The following is a 16,478-nucleotide window of genomic DNA, read 5'->3' on the forward strand; positions in this document are numbered from 1 at the left end:
GGGGGAAATTCAACAGAAGGATTCCCAACAAGCTAGGAGGTTCTACTCACTTAAGGGAAGTCAAAAAGACATTCCATGAGATTGTTTTGATGAATATACGGCAAAATACTGCTCGAAAAAAGATTCGCCAATATGCCTAGATTAAAATGTGAAGTACTGGATGGAAGGAAAATTAGTAAGGAAATTAGTCCTACTTGGGCCAGCGAGGAGGCCAGGGGAGAATTAGCTGTGGGGTCTCAGAGCGGGTGATCTTCATAAAAGGGGAGGGGGAGGGAAGAGAAGGGAAATAAAAGATCTGGCTGGATTCAAATTAAAGGCCAGGTGGAATAGCTCTCTCTTACAGGCCTGACAGAAGGAGGTTAAATCCTGCAGGGCTCTGGTCTCATGGGACAGAGCATTCCACCAGGTCGGAGCCATCACTGAGAAGGCCCTGGCCCTGGTGGAGGATAGTCTGGCTTCCTTAGGGCCCGGGACCTCTAAACTATGATTATTCATGGACCTTAAGGCCCTCTGTGGGGCAGACCAGGAGAGGCGGTCCCATCGATACGAGGGCCCTAAGCCACAAAGAGCTTTAAAGGTCAAGACCAGCACCTTGAACCTGACCCTATGCTCCACCGGGAGCCAGTGCAACTAGATGGGCCATGGGGCAGTCTGTCTTCTAGACCAGGGGTAGGTAACCTAAGACCCAGGGGCTGGATCCGACCCAATCACCTTCTAAATCCGGCCCACTGATGGTCTGGGAATCAATGTGTCCTTTTATTTAAAATGTATCTCTGGGTTATTTGTGGGGCATAGGAATTCGTTCATTTTCCCCCCTTCAAAATATAGTCCGGCCCCCACAAGGTCTGAGGGACAGTGGTCCGGCCTCCGCTGAAAAAGGTTGCTGACCCCTGTTCTAGACAGTCTGAAGACACCTTCCTTTGCCGTTGCATCTTTTATTCCATTGCGATTCCCTCTTCCAGCTGAGCCAGCGCCCAGGTCCCCAAAGTCCCATTTTCTTGCCCACCGACGAAGAGTGGATCTGGACCTTAGCCAAGACCTGGGTGCGAAACTCCGAGTTCCACATCCACGAGGTGAACACCCACCTGCTCCGTGGACACCTGATGGCGGAAGTCTTTGCGGTGTCAACACTGAGGCAGCTGCCCATGTGTCACCCCCTGTACAAGGTGAGAGAGCCCAGAGGGGCTGGGTTTGGGGCATTTAGCAGCCAGTATGGGGAGGGATGTTTTCAACATCCTCTTTTATCTTTTGAAAGGAACGAACCGCATCTGGGGGAAAAGGTTGCCTCTCCCAGAGGAGGCAGTGATGCCACCAGCCTGGACGGCTTTGAAAGAAAACTTTGCCCATATATATACCGTATTTTTTGCTCTATAAGACGCACCAGACCACAAGACGCACCTAGTTTTTGGAGGAGGAAAACAAGGGGAAAAAATATTCTGAATCTCAGGAGCCAGAGCAGCAAGAGGGATCGCTGCGCAGTGAAAGCATCAATCCCTCTTGCTGTTCTGGCTTCTGGGATAGCTGCGCAGCCTGCATTCACTCCGTAAGACGCACACACATTTCCCCTTACTTTTTAGGAGGGAAAAAGTGAGTCTTATAGAGCAAAAAATACAGTATATATATATATATACAGTCCCATATATATATATGGGACACGGGTGGCGCTGTGGGTAAAAGCCTCAGCGCCTAGGGCTTGCCGATCGAAAGGTCGGCGGTTCGAATCCCTGCGGCGGGGTGAGCTCCCGTTGCTCGGTCCCAGCGCCTGCCAACCTAGCAGTTCGAAAGCATTCCCAGGTGCAAGTAGATAAATAGGGACCGCTTACTAGCGGGAAGGTAAACGGCGTTTCCGTGTGCGGCTCTGGCTCGCCAGAGCAGTGATATCACGCTGGCCACGGGACCCGGAAGTGTCTCCGGACAACGCTGGCCCCCGGCCTCTTGAGTGAGATGGGCACACAACCCTAGAGTCTGTCAAGACTGGCCCGTACGGGCAGGGGTACCTTTACCTTTACATATATATTTTATATATATATATATATATATTTTATATATATATATATATATTTTATATGCTTTCGTAGATTTTCACGGGTACAGGAATGCAGGTTTTGGTGTCCTCGGGTGTCTTCCCGTGTAAAAGTTGGGGTGTCTAGGCGACGTTTCGACGAGGTCTCACTCGTCATCTTCAGGCTGGTGCTTTCGGCTTCTTGTTACTGGAACAGAGCAGGATCTCAGTGTTTGAGTTCCTATAAATACTGTTGAGGAGGTGTGGTGTATAGCCTCCAATGTTCTGGGCAGAGAGGAGGTTCCCAGGCTAGTGTGCCTTTTCTTCTTTTGTTCCTTAATTACTTGAGGGATATCACTCAAGATATCCCTCAAGTAATTAAGGAACAAAAGAAGAAAAGGCACACTAGCCTGGGAACCTCCTCTCTGCCCAGAACATTGGAGGCTATACACCACACCTCCTCAACAGTATTTATAGGAACTCAAACACTGAGATCCTGCTCTGTTCCAGTAACAAGAAGCCGAAAGCACCAGCCTGAAGATGACGAGTGAGACCTCGTCGAAACGTCGCCTAGACACCCCAACTTTTACACGGGAAGACACCCGAGGACACCAAAACCTGCATATATTTTATATATATATATATATATATATATAAAACTTGTGGGTATCTCGTGAAGCTGAAAGTTAGAAGATTGGGGACGAATGAAAATAATTCAGAGAGTTTGGGCTACAAGCAATAATCAGTGTACTGATAAAATAAATAAGACAGCATTGTAGATGATAAAAATTAAAATTAATTTTTTTTCTTACCTGCATTGATGATAGCCACTGTTTGGAGGGGGGGGGCTTTTATCCATTTCTGCAGTCACACAGTCAATCAATCAGTAGCTGAACTGGGTTCCACACAGTCACAAAAACAAATGCACAGAAACGCAAAATAAATAGCAAAAACAAAAGCGCCAAATATAATCTGTTCCGGAAGTCTGTTTGCCTTCTAAGATGTTAGAAAACCAAGGCACAGCTTCTGATTGGTGCAGGCGCCCAGAAACAATAGCCGACAACCGCCATCGGACGTTCGGCTTCCGAAAAACATTCGAAAACCGGAACACTTACTTCCGGATTTTCGGCATTTGTGAACCAAGGCATTTGAATATCAAGGTGTTTGAGAAGCGAGGTACCACTGTATAGGAAAACCACAGAGGGAGAGTGGGGGGTGGAGGGGCTGCGAAGGGGAGAATATGTTAGAATTCCTGCTCCGTGATTGCAGTCATGGGATTTTTGTCTATCACATGACGGTATGTGTTTTGACTCCACAGAGTGGGAAGTGACGGAGACAGGATGTTTGTGTTCCTGTGTTCCGCGAAGTGGGACTATTGTCCTTTATTCTTTTCCCCTTTGCTGTCTGAGGCTAGAGAGAGAGGGAGCCATGTTGCAGTGCTCCGCGTGTGTTTATATGTAAATAAAGTAGATTAGCCAAAATGCTGAGTTGCTGAGGTCATGACGCGCAAACTCTGCGGATCCCTAAGTGTGCCAGTGTCGGCTGGCATCGGTTGCTGTGATGTTCGGGCAGAAGAAATTTTATGAAGCTCCCGAACGATCGACCAGGAGGGAGAGAACATGTCAGTCGGGAATGTGTCTCTGCCAGGGTCCTACTCAAGTGTAGGCTGAACTCCTGACAGAATCAGGGGGAGAACATGCTATAACTTCAGTTACAAGACCTTTGTCTCTGTGTACTTTGAGACATCCCCCCATCCTTACACATGTTCCCTTTCCGCCTCCCCCCTCCAGCTTTTGATTCCTCACCTCCGTTATTCCATCCATATCAACGTGCTGGCCAGAACCTACCTTATCAGCCAAGGAGGTACCTTTGACAAGGTAAGTAGGAGACTCGTGGGACGCCCTTGGAGAAATGCTTGGTGACCGCACCGTGGAATGCCTTCCGCGCTGAGCCAGCTCTTCAGGTCCAAGGACACACGGTTATCTCTGTTCTTCCACACCCATTCGACCACAGAGTGATTCGCAGCCACCTTGGGGAGTCTTTTCTGGGGGTGCCTCTCTGTTTTGCTGGGCTCTGGGGGCAGTCTTCTGTTTTGGAAGTGCCCTGCTTTCGAAGGCTGTCCGGTTTGGTTTAAAGATGCAGAACCCAAAGGAGGAGATTCACTGGGGAGATTTGAGGTTTCCTCCCAAGGGACCGAGTGGGTTGATCCACAGGCTTCCCTGCCAGATTTAAATGCATTGGGGATAGATCCCAGGTTAGTCTTCCTCGGGAGCTGATAGATGTAGCTAACTTAAGCCTGTTCGTTTCGATGGATGTGATCTGAGTGCAAGTTAACAGGGAACAACCCAATTTAAATTATAGCAATTATTCCCTCTCTCTTTTTTGCAAAGTAGTTTTTATTTGGTTTTTAAAAAATATAAATTTATAACAAAATCAATTAAAAATCCGTATAAAGAGATTACTCTGAATCTCGCGACTACTCCCCCCCATCCCCTCCATGGGTCCTAATATCAATCAGTCCATAATACACATTTTTTAATCCATCTAGATTGTCCATAGTTTTTGTTACATTTGTTGTTGTTCTTTAGTCGTGTCCGACTCTTTCTGACCCCATGGACCAGAGCATGCCAGGCACTCCTGTCTTCCACTGCCTCCCGCAGTTACATTACAAGTGTGATTAAAATCCTGCTAATGTTTTCATCTGTTTGCAGTGGTCTCCTGAATAAATTATTTTAAAATTCCCATTCTTTTTTAAAGTTCTTGTCCTCTTGGTTCCCGAGCTTCCCAGTTAATTTTGCCATTTCAGCACAATCCATCAACTTGGTTTGCCATTCTTGGTCGAGATTGTTTCTTCCTTCTATCTCTGGGCAAATAACATCCATGCGGCTGTTGTCGTGTACATGAACAGTCTTTTCTGGTCCTTTGGGATGAATTCCTAATAAGAAAGCGTCTGTTTTACTTTTTTAAGCAAACGCCATTTTAAACATTTTTTTCATTTCAGTTTTTGCCCTATAGGACGCACTTTTTCCCCTCCAAAAATGAAGGGGAAATCTGGGTGCGTCCTATGGGGCGAATGCAGGCTTTCGCTGAAGCTTGGAGAGCGAGAGGGGTCGGTGCGCACTGACCCCGCTCGCTCTCCAGGCTTCAGGAAGACATCTGCAGCCTAGGCAGCCCTGTCGAAGGTCCCGCAGGGCTGTCTAGGCTGCGGATAGCAGCCTGCTTCCCGGAGCGTCGGGCGCCCTGAAAGCAGAGCGCCCCTCACGCCGGGCAGACATCCACAGCGTGGGGAGCCCTCCAGGAGTTCCCCGCAGGGCTCCCCACGCTGCGGATAGCAGCCTGCCGCCCAGCGGGCGGGGCGCCCTGAAGCAGAGTGCCCTGCGCGCCGGGCAGACATCGGCCAGCCCCACAAGCTCGGGGGACAGCAGGGAGGCGCAGCGCCGCCATCCCCCTGTTCCTCGACCTGGTTCGGATTCCCCGACCTGCTTTTGGGGGGGAAATAAAGGGGAAAATTTTTTCCTTTATTTCCCCCCCCAAAAAAACTAGGTGCGTCCTATGGGACGAAAAATACGGCATATATCATCTCCCAGAAAGTTTTTGTTACCTGACACCTCCACCACATATGACAAAAGGTACCTAAATTATAGCAATTGTTTCCAAGTCTATACTTTTAGATCACACTGGCAAGTGTTAGATTATACACGGGGCTGCCTCTGAAGATAGTTTGGAAACTTCAGCTGGGGCAGAATTCGATGTGCCTCATTTCGGAGTGTGCTGAGTGGTCTCCTCTTCTCCCCACCCGCTTTTCATCGCAGGCCATAGCGACCGGGCGCAGAGGCTTAGCTGTGCTTCTTAAAAAGTGCCTGGACAACCTGACCTACACAGATCTGTGCCTCCCTGAGGACATCGAGGCCCGAGGAGTCGGCTCGCTTGCTGATTACTACTACAGGGACGACGGGCTGAAGATATGGGATGCCATCGAGAGGTAAGAGAAGCAGGATTTGCTGGGTGCTTTTAGTGGAATGGCCAGAGTCTTCTTCAAACATCAGCCCCATGCTCCTCGCACAGCATGCCTGATCTCAAACTCTGCTCCCAGTTTCCAGAGCGGTTTGCGCTGTGGGTTAAACCACAGAGCCTAGGACTTGCCGATCAGAAGGTCGGTGGTTCGAATCCCCGCAACAGGGTGAGCTCCCATTGCTCGGTCCCTGCTCCTGCCAACCTAGCAGTTCAAAAGCACATCAAAATGCAAGTAGATAAATAGGTACCCCTCCGGCGGGAACGTAAACGGCGTTTCCGTGCACTGCTCTGGCTCGCCAGAAGCGGCTTAGTCATGCTAGCTACATGACCCGGAAGCTGTATGCCGGCTCCCTCGGCCAGTAAAGTGAGATGAGCACCACAACCCCAGAGGGCCTTCTCGGTGGTGGCACCCAATCTGTGGAACGCCCTCCAATCAGACGTCAAGGAAATAAGCAATGACCTGACTTTTAGAAGACATCTGAAGGCAGCCCCATTTAGGGAAGTTTTTAACGTTTGATGTTTTAGCTTGTTTTTAATATTCTGTTGGGAGCCACCCAGAGTGGCTGGGGAAACCCAGCCAGATGGGTGGGCTATAAATAAATTGTTGTTGTTGTTGTTGTTATAGTTTACGCCTCACAGAGTTACTATTCCACACACAGCCTGCCTGGGGAGCTGGCCTAACTTCTCATTTTCCCTACAGCTTTGTCTCTGGCATCGTGGAACTGTACTACAAAAGCAACTTGTCTGTCCAGAGAGATTACGAGCTTCAGGCTTGGATCTGTGACATCTTCACAAAGGGCTTTCTGTCCAAGCGGTCGTCAGGTACGTTGCCAAACCCATTTCCTCCTGTTTCTCTCTTCTGCTCGCTGTTTTCCTTCCTTCGGGACTTGTTTAGACAGCCCGTCACACTTTGGGAAGCCTATAAAAAGTGCCCGCTTTCCCATGGGCCCCTTAGCTTGGCGGAGGAGCACAAAACGTAGCTCTGCCACGCGGCTAACAATACCTCTGGTGTGCAGTCAGCTGCAATGCACTATTTCATGGAATCATAGGATTGTGGAGTTGGAAGGGACACCCAGGGTCATCTAGTCCAACCCGCTGCAAGGCAGGAATGTGCATTTAGCATGCACATCTGTTCAGTGGCGTAGCGTGGGTTGTCAGCACCCGGGGCAAGGCAAGTAATTTGCCCCCCCCCCCGCTGCACTGTCCCTCCCCCAGATAGTCCCTCGCTCTCTCTCGGCACGACACCGCACGCCTGGCACCCCCCCCCTCCACAGTGGGCGGCGACCCGGCTCGGATCGGATTCGCACAGCCAGCACTGCAGTGAGAGAGAGTGAGTGAGCCAGGTAGGGGCAGAGAGCTGCGAGTGCGAGCGCCCCCCCCCAGATGTTGCGCCCGGTGCGGCCGGCCCCCCCCTGCACCCCCCACGCTATGCCACTGCATCTGTTTTATTATGCTCTTCAGCCACGTCTGAGCCCCAACACAAGTCACAGTGTGAAAACACATGAAGGAAGCTGCAGTTAGATTGGGGGTGTTGCAATATAAAAAATTAAGGTCTAATATATATATAATAAATGTTCATAAATGTACCAAGCAAACACGTACATAAATTTTGGTCTCTGTGGAACCACATGTCTGAAGCAGCACAGGAAAACAGCCCTGGAACCATTTTGACTCCCAAACTGACCAAATGATTTCTCTGCAAGGTCAAGGAAAATGGAAAGGCCTCCCCATTGTCTTTTCCTTCACAAATCCTGTCTTAAGGGTATGTCTGTGTATGAATAGGGTGAGCCTGTGACCTGGATCAGGAACTAAGTATTTATCATTACAAAAAACTGGCCAGGCTCCCCAGGGTATCCAGTCAAGTGAGCATTAACAGGTAACCTGCCAGACAGGAGGTAAACAACGCACTCAGATTTCTGCTGTAGACCGCCCTTTCTGTGATGTAGGTATTATGTATCTCGGGGTGGGCTTGGACTCCAGGGCTGGCAATTTAAAATGTCTATATAAGGGCTGGCACACCTTGGTTCGGGGTCCTCCTCCTTTCCTGCGTGTGAGGGGATCACCCTGTTGCAACAGTTCAGTAAAGATCAAGCTTGCTAGCTGCTTTGCTTCTCAGTATTCTCTGGTTGGCCTCTGTTATGTTCTCCGACCGATGGAGAACCTACAAAGGACTCTATAAGTGCTCTTGTGTCCCCCATAAGGGAATAAGGGCAGATTTTTGTTTAATACAGTGTGTAACAGCAGAGTCTCCAGACCCCTGGCCGTTGAAGCTGTAGATCAGGCTCCTAGGCCCTTTCCTCCAGGTGATGGGGGCAGGAGGAGAAGCTGAGGGATTTGGAGTGACAACGTTTTTGTTTGGCGGGGTGGGGAGCCAAATCCTATGTTGTTTTTAAAGGAAATCAAAGTTGTTGAGCTTTCCCCCTTGGATGGAAGCTAGGGAGCCCAACACTAGATGGCGCCAGAGCCAACAGCAGGTGGATTCTAGTTTTGTCTCTGTCCTTTTCCCTACTGAAGTTCTATAATGCTGTCAGGGAACTGCCATCAGTGCTGGAGGGAGAGAGCAAAATCCAGAGGGATTCCGGAGAGCGTCCCGGGAGTGGGAGAGGCAGCCCATCTTCTGGGGAAGAGAATCAGCGTAGCACCAGTGGAGAAGGGGGGCAGATGGGGGAAGCGGCGAGGCGGTCCCATGACTCCTTGCCGGGGACCAGCGGGGAGAGTAGAGGTCCTCCGCTGCCCACGCCCTCCTTGCGCAGAAGGCTTCCGCGCAGGGAGAGTAGGAGAAGACTAGGCGTCAAAGAGCTTCTTTGCTGGAAGAAGTTTAAGAAACGCCCACTGACGGATTCTGCCAGCGATTGAGACAGCCACGGGTGAGTGGCTGTCCGGACAGAAAAGGTTCGCTCAGGCAATCCAGCCAGGTGTTTGCACCGGCTTACGCACGAGCAACCCCTAGAACCATTACAAACGCCAACAGTGCTTTAGTGGTCTGGGGTCACGAGGGAAGGGAGGAAGCCCCGACCCTATTTCTGCCTTAGGGTCCCTGTCTCCAGCCAACCTGAATAAAATATTGGGGGTGTGGGGGTGGGCAGGCAAGCATCACCCCATATTATTGATCACAAGATCTCTCTCGCTCTCTTTCCCTCTCAAACACACACACATAAACAAACAAACACCTCCCATTTGTGTGTTTTTTATAATAATTTTTACTGCGTTTTCAATTTTATTTATTTATTTTTTTAAATAGTATTTATTAGAAGTTTAATAGTTACAGAAAAAAAGAAGAAACAATAAAAATTTTAACAAACAATACATCAAAAATAAAAACAGAAAAAACAATACATCAGAACAACAAGAAAAACAAAAACATTTAAAAACACACCCAACATTTCCTTATCTTTACCTTTCATTTACTTGTTTCATCGACCTCCTCACACCTCCCTTTTTTGTATTCTAGTTCAATTGGCTATTTCAGCAAATCCTTTCCATCTTTCTCCATTTTTTGTTCTATAATTTATCTTAACACAATCTAACTTTAAATTTTCCACTTTGGCCATTAACAATCAGTTTTTACTTAATTCTTTATAACATTTCTGCTAAAACCATATAACTTCATTCCAGCATTCTTCTAACATTCATTAACGTTTTCAATTTTATCACAATCACAGTTTCCGTACATAATTCAATAAACTCAAACATTGCTCTAACCAAGCACTGACCTCCTCCCACGCCTCTTTCTGACATCCATACATAATTACAATATTCTTAGCATTTCTTTTTTTTACCTTCTCTCTTACTTTTGTATTTCCCCTCATTACATGTAAATCCTTATATTCTCATTACAAAACATTTCAACTCAAACCTGCAAACGTTTTCAGATGTTTACAATGTTCTTTCATATAGAACATAAATTTGCTCCAGTCCTTTTGAAACAGTTCGTCGTGCTCAGAGAGCCAGTGTGGTGTAGTGGTTAAGAGCGGTAGTCTCGTAATCTGGGGAACCGGGTTTGATTCCCCGCTCCTCCATGTGCAGCTGCTGGGTGACCTTGGGCCAGTCACACTTCTTTGAAGTCTCTCAGCCTCACTCACCTCACAGAGTGTTTGTTGTGGGGGAGGAAGGGAAAGGAGAATGTTAACCGCTTTGAGACTCCTTAAAGGGAGTGAAAGGCGGGATATCAAATCCAAACACTTCTTCTTCTTCTTCTGCTGATTCCGGATCTTCCCCGTTCAGCTTTGCTAACTCTGCCACACACACACACCCCATTTGAATGGCAACGGCCATCAACTTTGGGGCCGCCCGACCTCTGTTTATAAACCTCCAACGAAGGAGGGAACCCACTGTCAAAATCCAACATGCATTGTAAAGCGCCGGTCTTCAACTGGTGGGTCACGGCCTGCAAGTGAGTTGCTGGGGGTTACAAGAGGAGCACAACTCCCTTGCAGAGATATGGTACGAGATTAAGGAACGGGTCCCAAGAACAAAAAGGTTATGGAAAAATGGGATAGATATATGTTCAAAGATATAGTAAAGGTTCGCTATCTATGCTAGCGTTCGATTGGTGTTGGAGAGAAATTGAGTTGAGAAACAAGATCAAGGGTACATATTGCTATAGGAATGTATTAGATAAAATGTAAAGAAATACTACAATAATAAGAGTATATTCATTTGTAAAAAAAGAATATACAACGAGATTGACAGGAAGTGTTGGTACAAATATTATTTTGAAATAGCTTTATGTCTTTGTTTATTCTTTTTTCTACATAAAATTGACATACCATATTTTTCGCTCTATAAGATGCACCTGCCCATAAAATGCACCTAGTTTTAGAGGAGGAGAACAAGAAAAAAAATTCTCTCCCTCTCTGCGCAGCGCCTCTCCAGCGAAGCGAAGTCACAACAGCAAGAGGGATCGCTGCGCAGCGAAAGCAGCAATCCCTCTTGCTGTTCTGGCTTCTGGGATAGCTGCGCAGCCTGCACTTGCTCCGTAAGACGTACACACATTACCCCTTACTTTTTTGGAGGGGGAAGTGCGTCTTATACAGCGAAAAATATGGTATAGAATTTGTATACATGTTGGAAATTATACTATAATATGCCCTGTAATGTAATATGATAATGTATACATATGTGACATAAGAACATTAATAAAAAGAAAAAAGAAAAAAAGGAAATGGGTTCCAAGATGCATGGTTGGGTTAAATCCCAGGCTGGTGGGTTTGAGCTGGTGGGTTTGAGAGCAGTACATGTGAAAAGGATCTAGGAGTCTTGGTTGACCACAAACTTGACATGAGCCAACAGTGTGACGCGGCAGCTAAAAAAGCCAATGCAATTCTGGGCTGCATCAATAGGAGTATAGCATCTAGATCAAGGGAAGTAATAGTGCCACTGTATTCTGCTCTGGTCAGACCTCACCTGGAGTACTGTGTCCAGTTCTGGGCACCCCAGTTCAAGAAGGACACTGACAAACTGGAACGTGTCCAGAGGAGAGCAACCAAAATGGTCAAAGGCCTGGAAATGATGCCTTATGAGGAACGGCTAAGGGAGCTGGGCATGTTTAGCCTGGAGAAGAGGAGGTTTAGGTGGGCTATGATAGCCATGTTCAAATATATAAAAGGATGTCACATAGAGGAGGGAGAAAGGTTCTTTTCTGCTGCTCCAGAGAAGCGGACACGGAGCAATGGATCCAAACTACAAGAAAGAAGATTCCACCTAAACATTAGGAAGAACTTCCTGACAGTAAGAGCTGTTCGACAGTGGAATTTGCTGCCAAGGAGTGTGGTGCAGTCTCCTTCTTTGGAGGTCTTTAAGCAGAGGCTTGACAACCATATGTCAGGAGTGCTCTGATGGTGTTTCCTGCTTGGCAGGGGGTTGGACTCAATGGCCCTTGTGGTCTCTTCCAACTCTATGATTCTATGATTCTATGGCCGGGGCTTGGACTCGCTGGCTCTCACGGTCCCCTTCCAGCGCTACAGCTCTATGATTCTCTGTTTGGTTGAAGATACCTGTTGTAAAGGACTTGTTCTCTCGCTTCCCTGCAGGCATTCCTTCCTCCATCCGCTCTGTTCCAGAACTCATCAAGTTTCTGACCATGGCGATCTTCACGTGCTCAGCCCATCACGCAGCTGTAAACAGTGGGCAGGTAAGTGATTCTGCTCTCCTTCCTTGTCTGAGCACGGAGTATCTGTGTCAGGGATGTTTGAAGGTGCTGATTCCCATTCTGAAGCATGCTCATCTCTTTTTTTTGGTTTCACAAGTTCATTCACACAAATAAAACCCTTAGAAATATTAGAATTGAACACAAGATTCTTCCGAATCTTTGGACTTCCCTCCATGGGTTCTTTAAATAATTTTGTTGTTTAGTCGTGTCCGCCTCTTTGTGACCCCCTGGACCAGAGCACGCCAGGCCCTCCTGTCTTCCACTGCCTCCCACAGTTTGGTCAAACTCATGCTGGTCACTTCGAGAACTCTGTCCCACCACCTCGTCCTCTGTCGTCCCCTTCTCCTTGTGCCCTCCATCTTTCCCAGCATCAGGGAGCATCAGTCTTTTCCAGGGAGTCTTCTCTTCTCATGAGGTGGCCAAAGTCTTGGAGCCTCAGCTTCAGGATCTGTCCTTCCAGTGAGCACTCAGGGCTGATTTCCTTCAGAATGGAGAGGTTTGATCTTCTTGCAGTCCATGGGACTCTCAAGAGTCTCCTCCAGCACCAGAATTCAAAAGCATCCGTTCTTCGGTGATCAGCCTTCTTTATGGTCCAGCTCTCACTTCCATACATCACTACTGGGAAAACCATAGCTTTAACTATACGGACCTTTGTTGGCAAAGTTAAATAACTTTATCAACTGCATATTATAAGTTGATCCAAATTACAACCCTCCGTTCTATCCAAAGTCTTTGTGTCATTGCAAGAGTTATTTAAAGCCCGCCAGAGAGTTCATGTGCTTACAGTGTCCTTTTAAGCACATTCTATGTTTGCCCTATTCTGTACTGAAGTTCTATCTTCCTGATTTCTGATTTTCCCGGTCAGTCTTCCCATCTCTGCATTGTCCAATGATTTCATCTGCCAGTCCTCCCTCGTACCTATCTTCTCATCTTTCCAGCTCCGAAACGTGCTTGTCACAGCGGTGCTTCTGTTCCACTGCAGTTCAGCTTTTGCAAAATGCAAAAAAATAATAATAAAAAAAATTGTCTGGCTGGCTGCCTGCGAAAAAAGATCCTTTCTGATCTTTGGGGATAGTAAAACGAAACAACAACCGAAAGGAGGAGTGTTATGTTCTTCTGCTTTTAAATCAATATGCGCTGAGTTTGCAGGCTCTGTTTAACTTTCTTCTGTCCTCCCCTGGGCTGCAGTTTGAAATGGGTGCCTTCATGCCCAATTTGCCATCGTCCATGAGGAAACCGCCGCCGGATGTTAAAGCCCCAGTGACGCTGAAGGAGTACCTGGACATCATCCCCGAGATGAACACCACCAGCCAAGTCCTCGCCGTCATCTGGGTCTTGCGGAACGAGGATTTTGACATGGTAAGAATGTCCAGAATGCGGCAGCCAGACTGGTGACTGGGAGTGCCCGCCAGGACCACATAACACCGGTCCTGAGAGATCTGCATTGGCTCCCGGTACGTTTCCGAGCACAATTCAAAGTGTTGGTGCTGACCTTTAAAGCCCTAAACGGCCTCAGTCCTGTATACCTGAAGGAGCGTCAAGAACACTGTCCAACCATCTCGTCCTCTGTCGTCCCCTTCTCCTTGTGCCCTCCATCTTTCCCAACATCAGGGTCTTTTCCAGGAAGTCTTCTCTTCTCATGAGGTGGCCAAAGTCTTGGAGCCTCAGCTTCAGGATCTGTTCTTCCAGTGAGCACTCAGGGCTGATTTCCTTAAGAATGGAGAGATTTGATCTCCTTGCAGTCCATGGGGTTCTCAAGAGTCTCCTCCAGCACCATAATTCAAAAGCATCCATTCTTCGGCGATCAGCCTTCTTTATGGTCCAGCTCTCACTTCCATACATCACCACTGGGAAAACCAGAGCTTTAACTATATGGACCTTTGTTGGCATAGTTAAAGCTATGTGCCCTCCATCTTTCCCAACATCAGGGTCTTTTCCAGGGAGTCTTCTCTTCTCATGAGGTGGCCAAAGTCTTGGAGCCTCAGCTTCAGGATCTGCCCTGGACGTCTGGTAACAATAAACTAAAGTCACCCTGCATCTCTCTCTCTCTGTTCCTGTTTGCAGAAACCTCTAGGGCAATACGACGACGAGCACTTTGTCGAGGAGGAACCGAAGCAGCTCATAACGGCTTTTCAAGAGCGCCTGGCGCACATTTCCGAGGAAATCAAGAGCAGGAATAAGTCGATGAAGTTTCCTTACACCTACCTCTGCCCAGACAGCATAGAGAACAGCACATGCATATAGAAGCCGGCTTTTGCAGCGCAGCGCATGCCTCCAGACCACACTGCAGCCTTCCTCTACCCGGCGCCCTCCGGGTGCTCGATACTACAACTCCCACCAGCCCCCAGTCCAAAACATCCAGAGGGCGCCCGGTTGGGCTAAGGCTGCTTTTGAGTTTCTCTTTATGGAGAAACAGAAGCGCAGCCCCACATCGCTAGAGATTTCTTTGAGTGCAGCAGGCTAGGGCCTGTGACTGTAAACATGGGATAGGAATTCCGCAGCAGGCAGGCTCAGGCTGGCAGCATGCAACTTGAAGATTCACAGAACCCTTAAAAAAGAGATCCACAAAATATATAGTGCCTGTTGTGATTGGGGCGGCATCCTCCCTGGAGGAGCAGGGGTGCAGTTTGGGGGTGCTCCTTAGAATCACAGAATTGTAGACAGATGACCTTGGGGACCTTTGACCTTTCTGTGCTGGACATATCATGTTTAATCCCTGGCGTCTGACTGCTGCCAGCCAGTGTAGGTAAAAGTGATCTAGCTAGACCAACGGTCTGACTCTGTAGAAGGCAGCTTCCTATGTTCTGATGCAACCTCAAGACTGGACTACTGTAATGCGCTCTGCGTGGGGCTGCCCTTTAGGACTAGTCTGGAAATTGCAGCGGCTGCGCTCTTCCTTTATCATTTCCTGTATCATTTCACACCCTTCCTTTCCCTCGTGCCGTAAAGGGATCAGGGGTTTGGAGAGGGAAGAACCACTTTCAGACAGCCAGGTTGCCACTTGGCAGCGTGATTCGAACGCAGAGCTGTGTTTTCTTTCCATTTGGCAGTGGGGGGGGTGGTGGTTAGAGGTGTTTAGACAAAAATGCAAGGGGAGGTCATTAAAACACACACACAAACACACACACAAACACACACAAAACAGCAACCCAAACCCATTTCAATCAATATGTCAATCCAGATAGCTTTGCGCCCTAGCGGATTTTTCAAACGAAAAACTCAATTTTCAAGCGTACATAGTTTAAACCCGTTGTGGGCTTTGTGTCCCTTTGATTCCAGTAAGACTTCAAAATATTATTATTTTTTATTTGTTAAATATGTATATAGCCCTTCATGTGAAGACCACGGGGCAGTTCACAACATAAAAATCAAAAACAAAATGAAACAATAACTCCCCACCCAGTAAGAGCTTGTGGATGCTGGGTTGCGAATGAACTGCTTTCAGGTCAAGGCATAAAACGCTGCGTAAAAAAAATAAAATTAAAAATTATTGCATTTTGGAAAATTACAGAGAAAGAATAAATTAAAAATTACACCTGAATACACAAAAAGAAAAGAAGAAAAGCAAAAAAAAAGACAATAATAAAGAGAAGAAAAAGAATTAAAGACGTACACAAAATTGTTCAAAGGATACAAACCGTAATTTGAATATTCTACACAAAAGGCTCCCAGAAAGAAATGACATTCATATTTATTTTCTTCCCTTACAATCACTTGCTTTCTGTTCCAGTAAACTTGTTTGAATCCCTGTTATGTTAGCTGACTTCCCTCTATCTCTTTGCGGCTTCGACACGTCTCATTGGTTACCAACAATCTGCATTCCTTTATTCAAATCGATTTTTTCCCATTATATCTGTGAAATTAACCTAAGCACAACCATTATTTTTGGAACCATATTTAGTCAGGTAGTTTTTGAAGCAAGCCCATTCCATTTATTTACCTTGTCGCCTGAGTGGTGCTGTTTTTAAGCCTCTAGTAGGCATTCCTGCCACCAACCGGCCAACTGTTGGTTGCTAGGGCAGGGCGTGTGTGTGTGTGTGTGTGTAGCCCTGCAGAAGTGTGGCTGGACCTGATGGGAGCAAGGCAGAGAGCTCAAGAGCTCTTTCTGCCTCAGGAAAACTCCATGCAGTTCTTTCTAGGTAAAGGTAAAGGGACCCCTGACCATTAGGTCCAGTCGTGACCGACTCTGGGGCTGTGGCGCTCATCTTGCTTTACTGGCCGAGGGAGCCGGCGTACAGCTTACGGGTCATGTGGCCAGCATGACTAAGCCGCTTCTGACGAACCAGAGCAGTGCACGGGAACGCCGTTTAC

General features: G+C 47.5%; 1 protein-coding gene across 1 annotated transcript in view; it reads left to right on the plus strand.

Annotated features, from left to right (window-relative positions):
• LOC310662913 (polyunsaturated fatty acid lipoxygenase ALOX15B-like) overlaps positions 1–15,920 on the plus strand; it is a 43,772-nt gene extending 27,852 nt beyond the window's left edge. The window contains exons 8-14 of the mRNA XM_083410276.1: positions 963–1,166; positions 3,793–3,879; positions 5,815–5,984; positions 6,717–6,838; positions 12,049–12,149; positions 13,356–13,526; positions 14,232–15,920. Coding sequence (XP_083266402.1) covers positions 963–1,166; positions 3,793–3,879; positions 5,815–5,984; positions 6,717–6,838; positions 12,049–12,149; positions 13,356–13,526; positions 14,232–14,411 — 1,035 coding nt within the window. The 3' untranslated portion in view covers positions 14,412–15,920. The remainder of the gene's footprint in view (positions 1–962; positions 1,167–3,792; positions 3,880–5,814; positions 5,985–6,716; positions 6,839–12,048; positions 12,150–13,355; positions 13,527–14,231) is intronic.
• The last annotated feature ends 558 nt before the right edge of the window (positions 15,921–16,478 follow it).

The sequence above is a fragment of the Podarcis tiliguerta genome (assembly GCF_965153285.1).
Source record: "Podarcis tiliguerta genome assembly, chromosome: 13".
In the NCBI taxonomy this organism is placed as follows: Eukaryota; Metazoa; Chordata; class Lepidosauria; order Squamata; family Lacertidae; genus Podarcis; species Podarcis tiliguerta.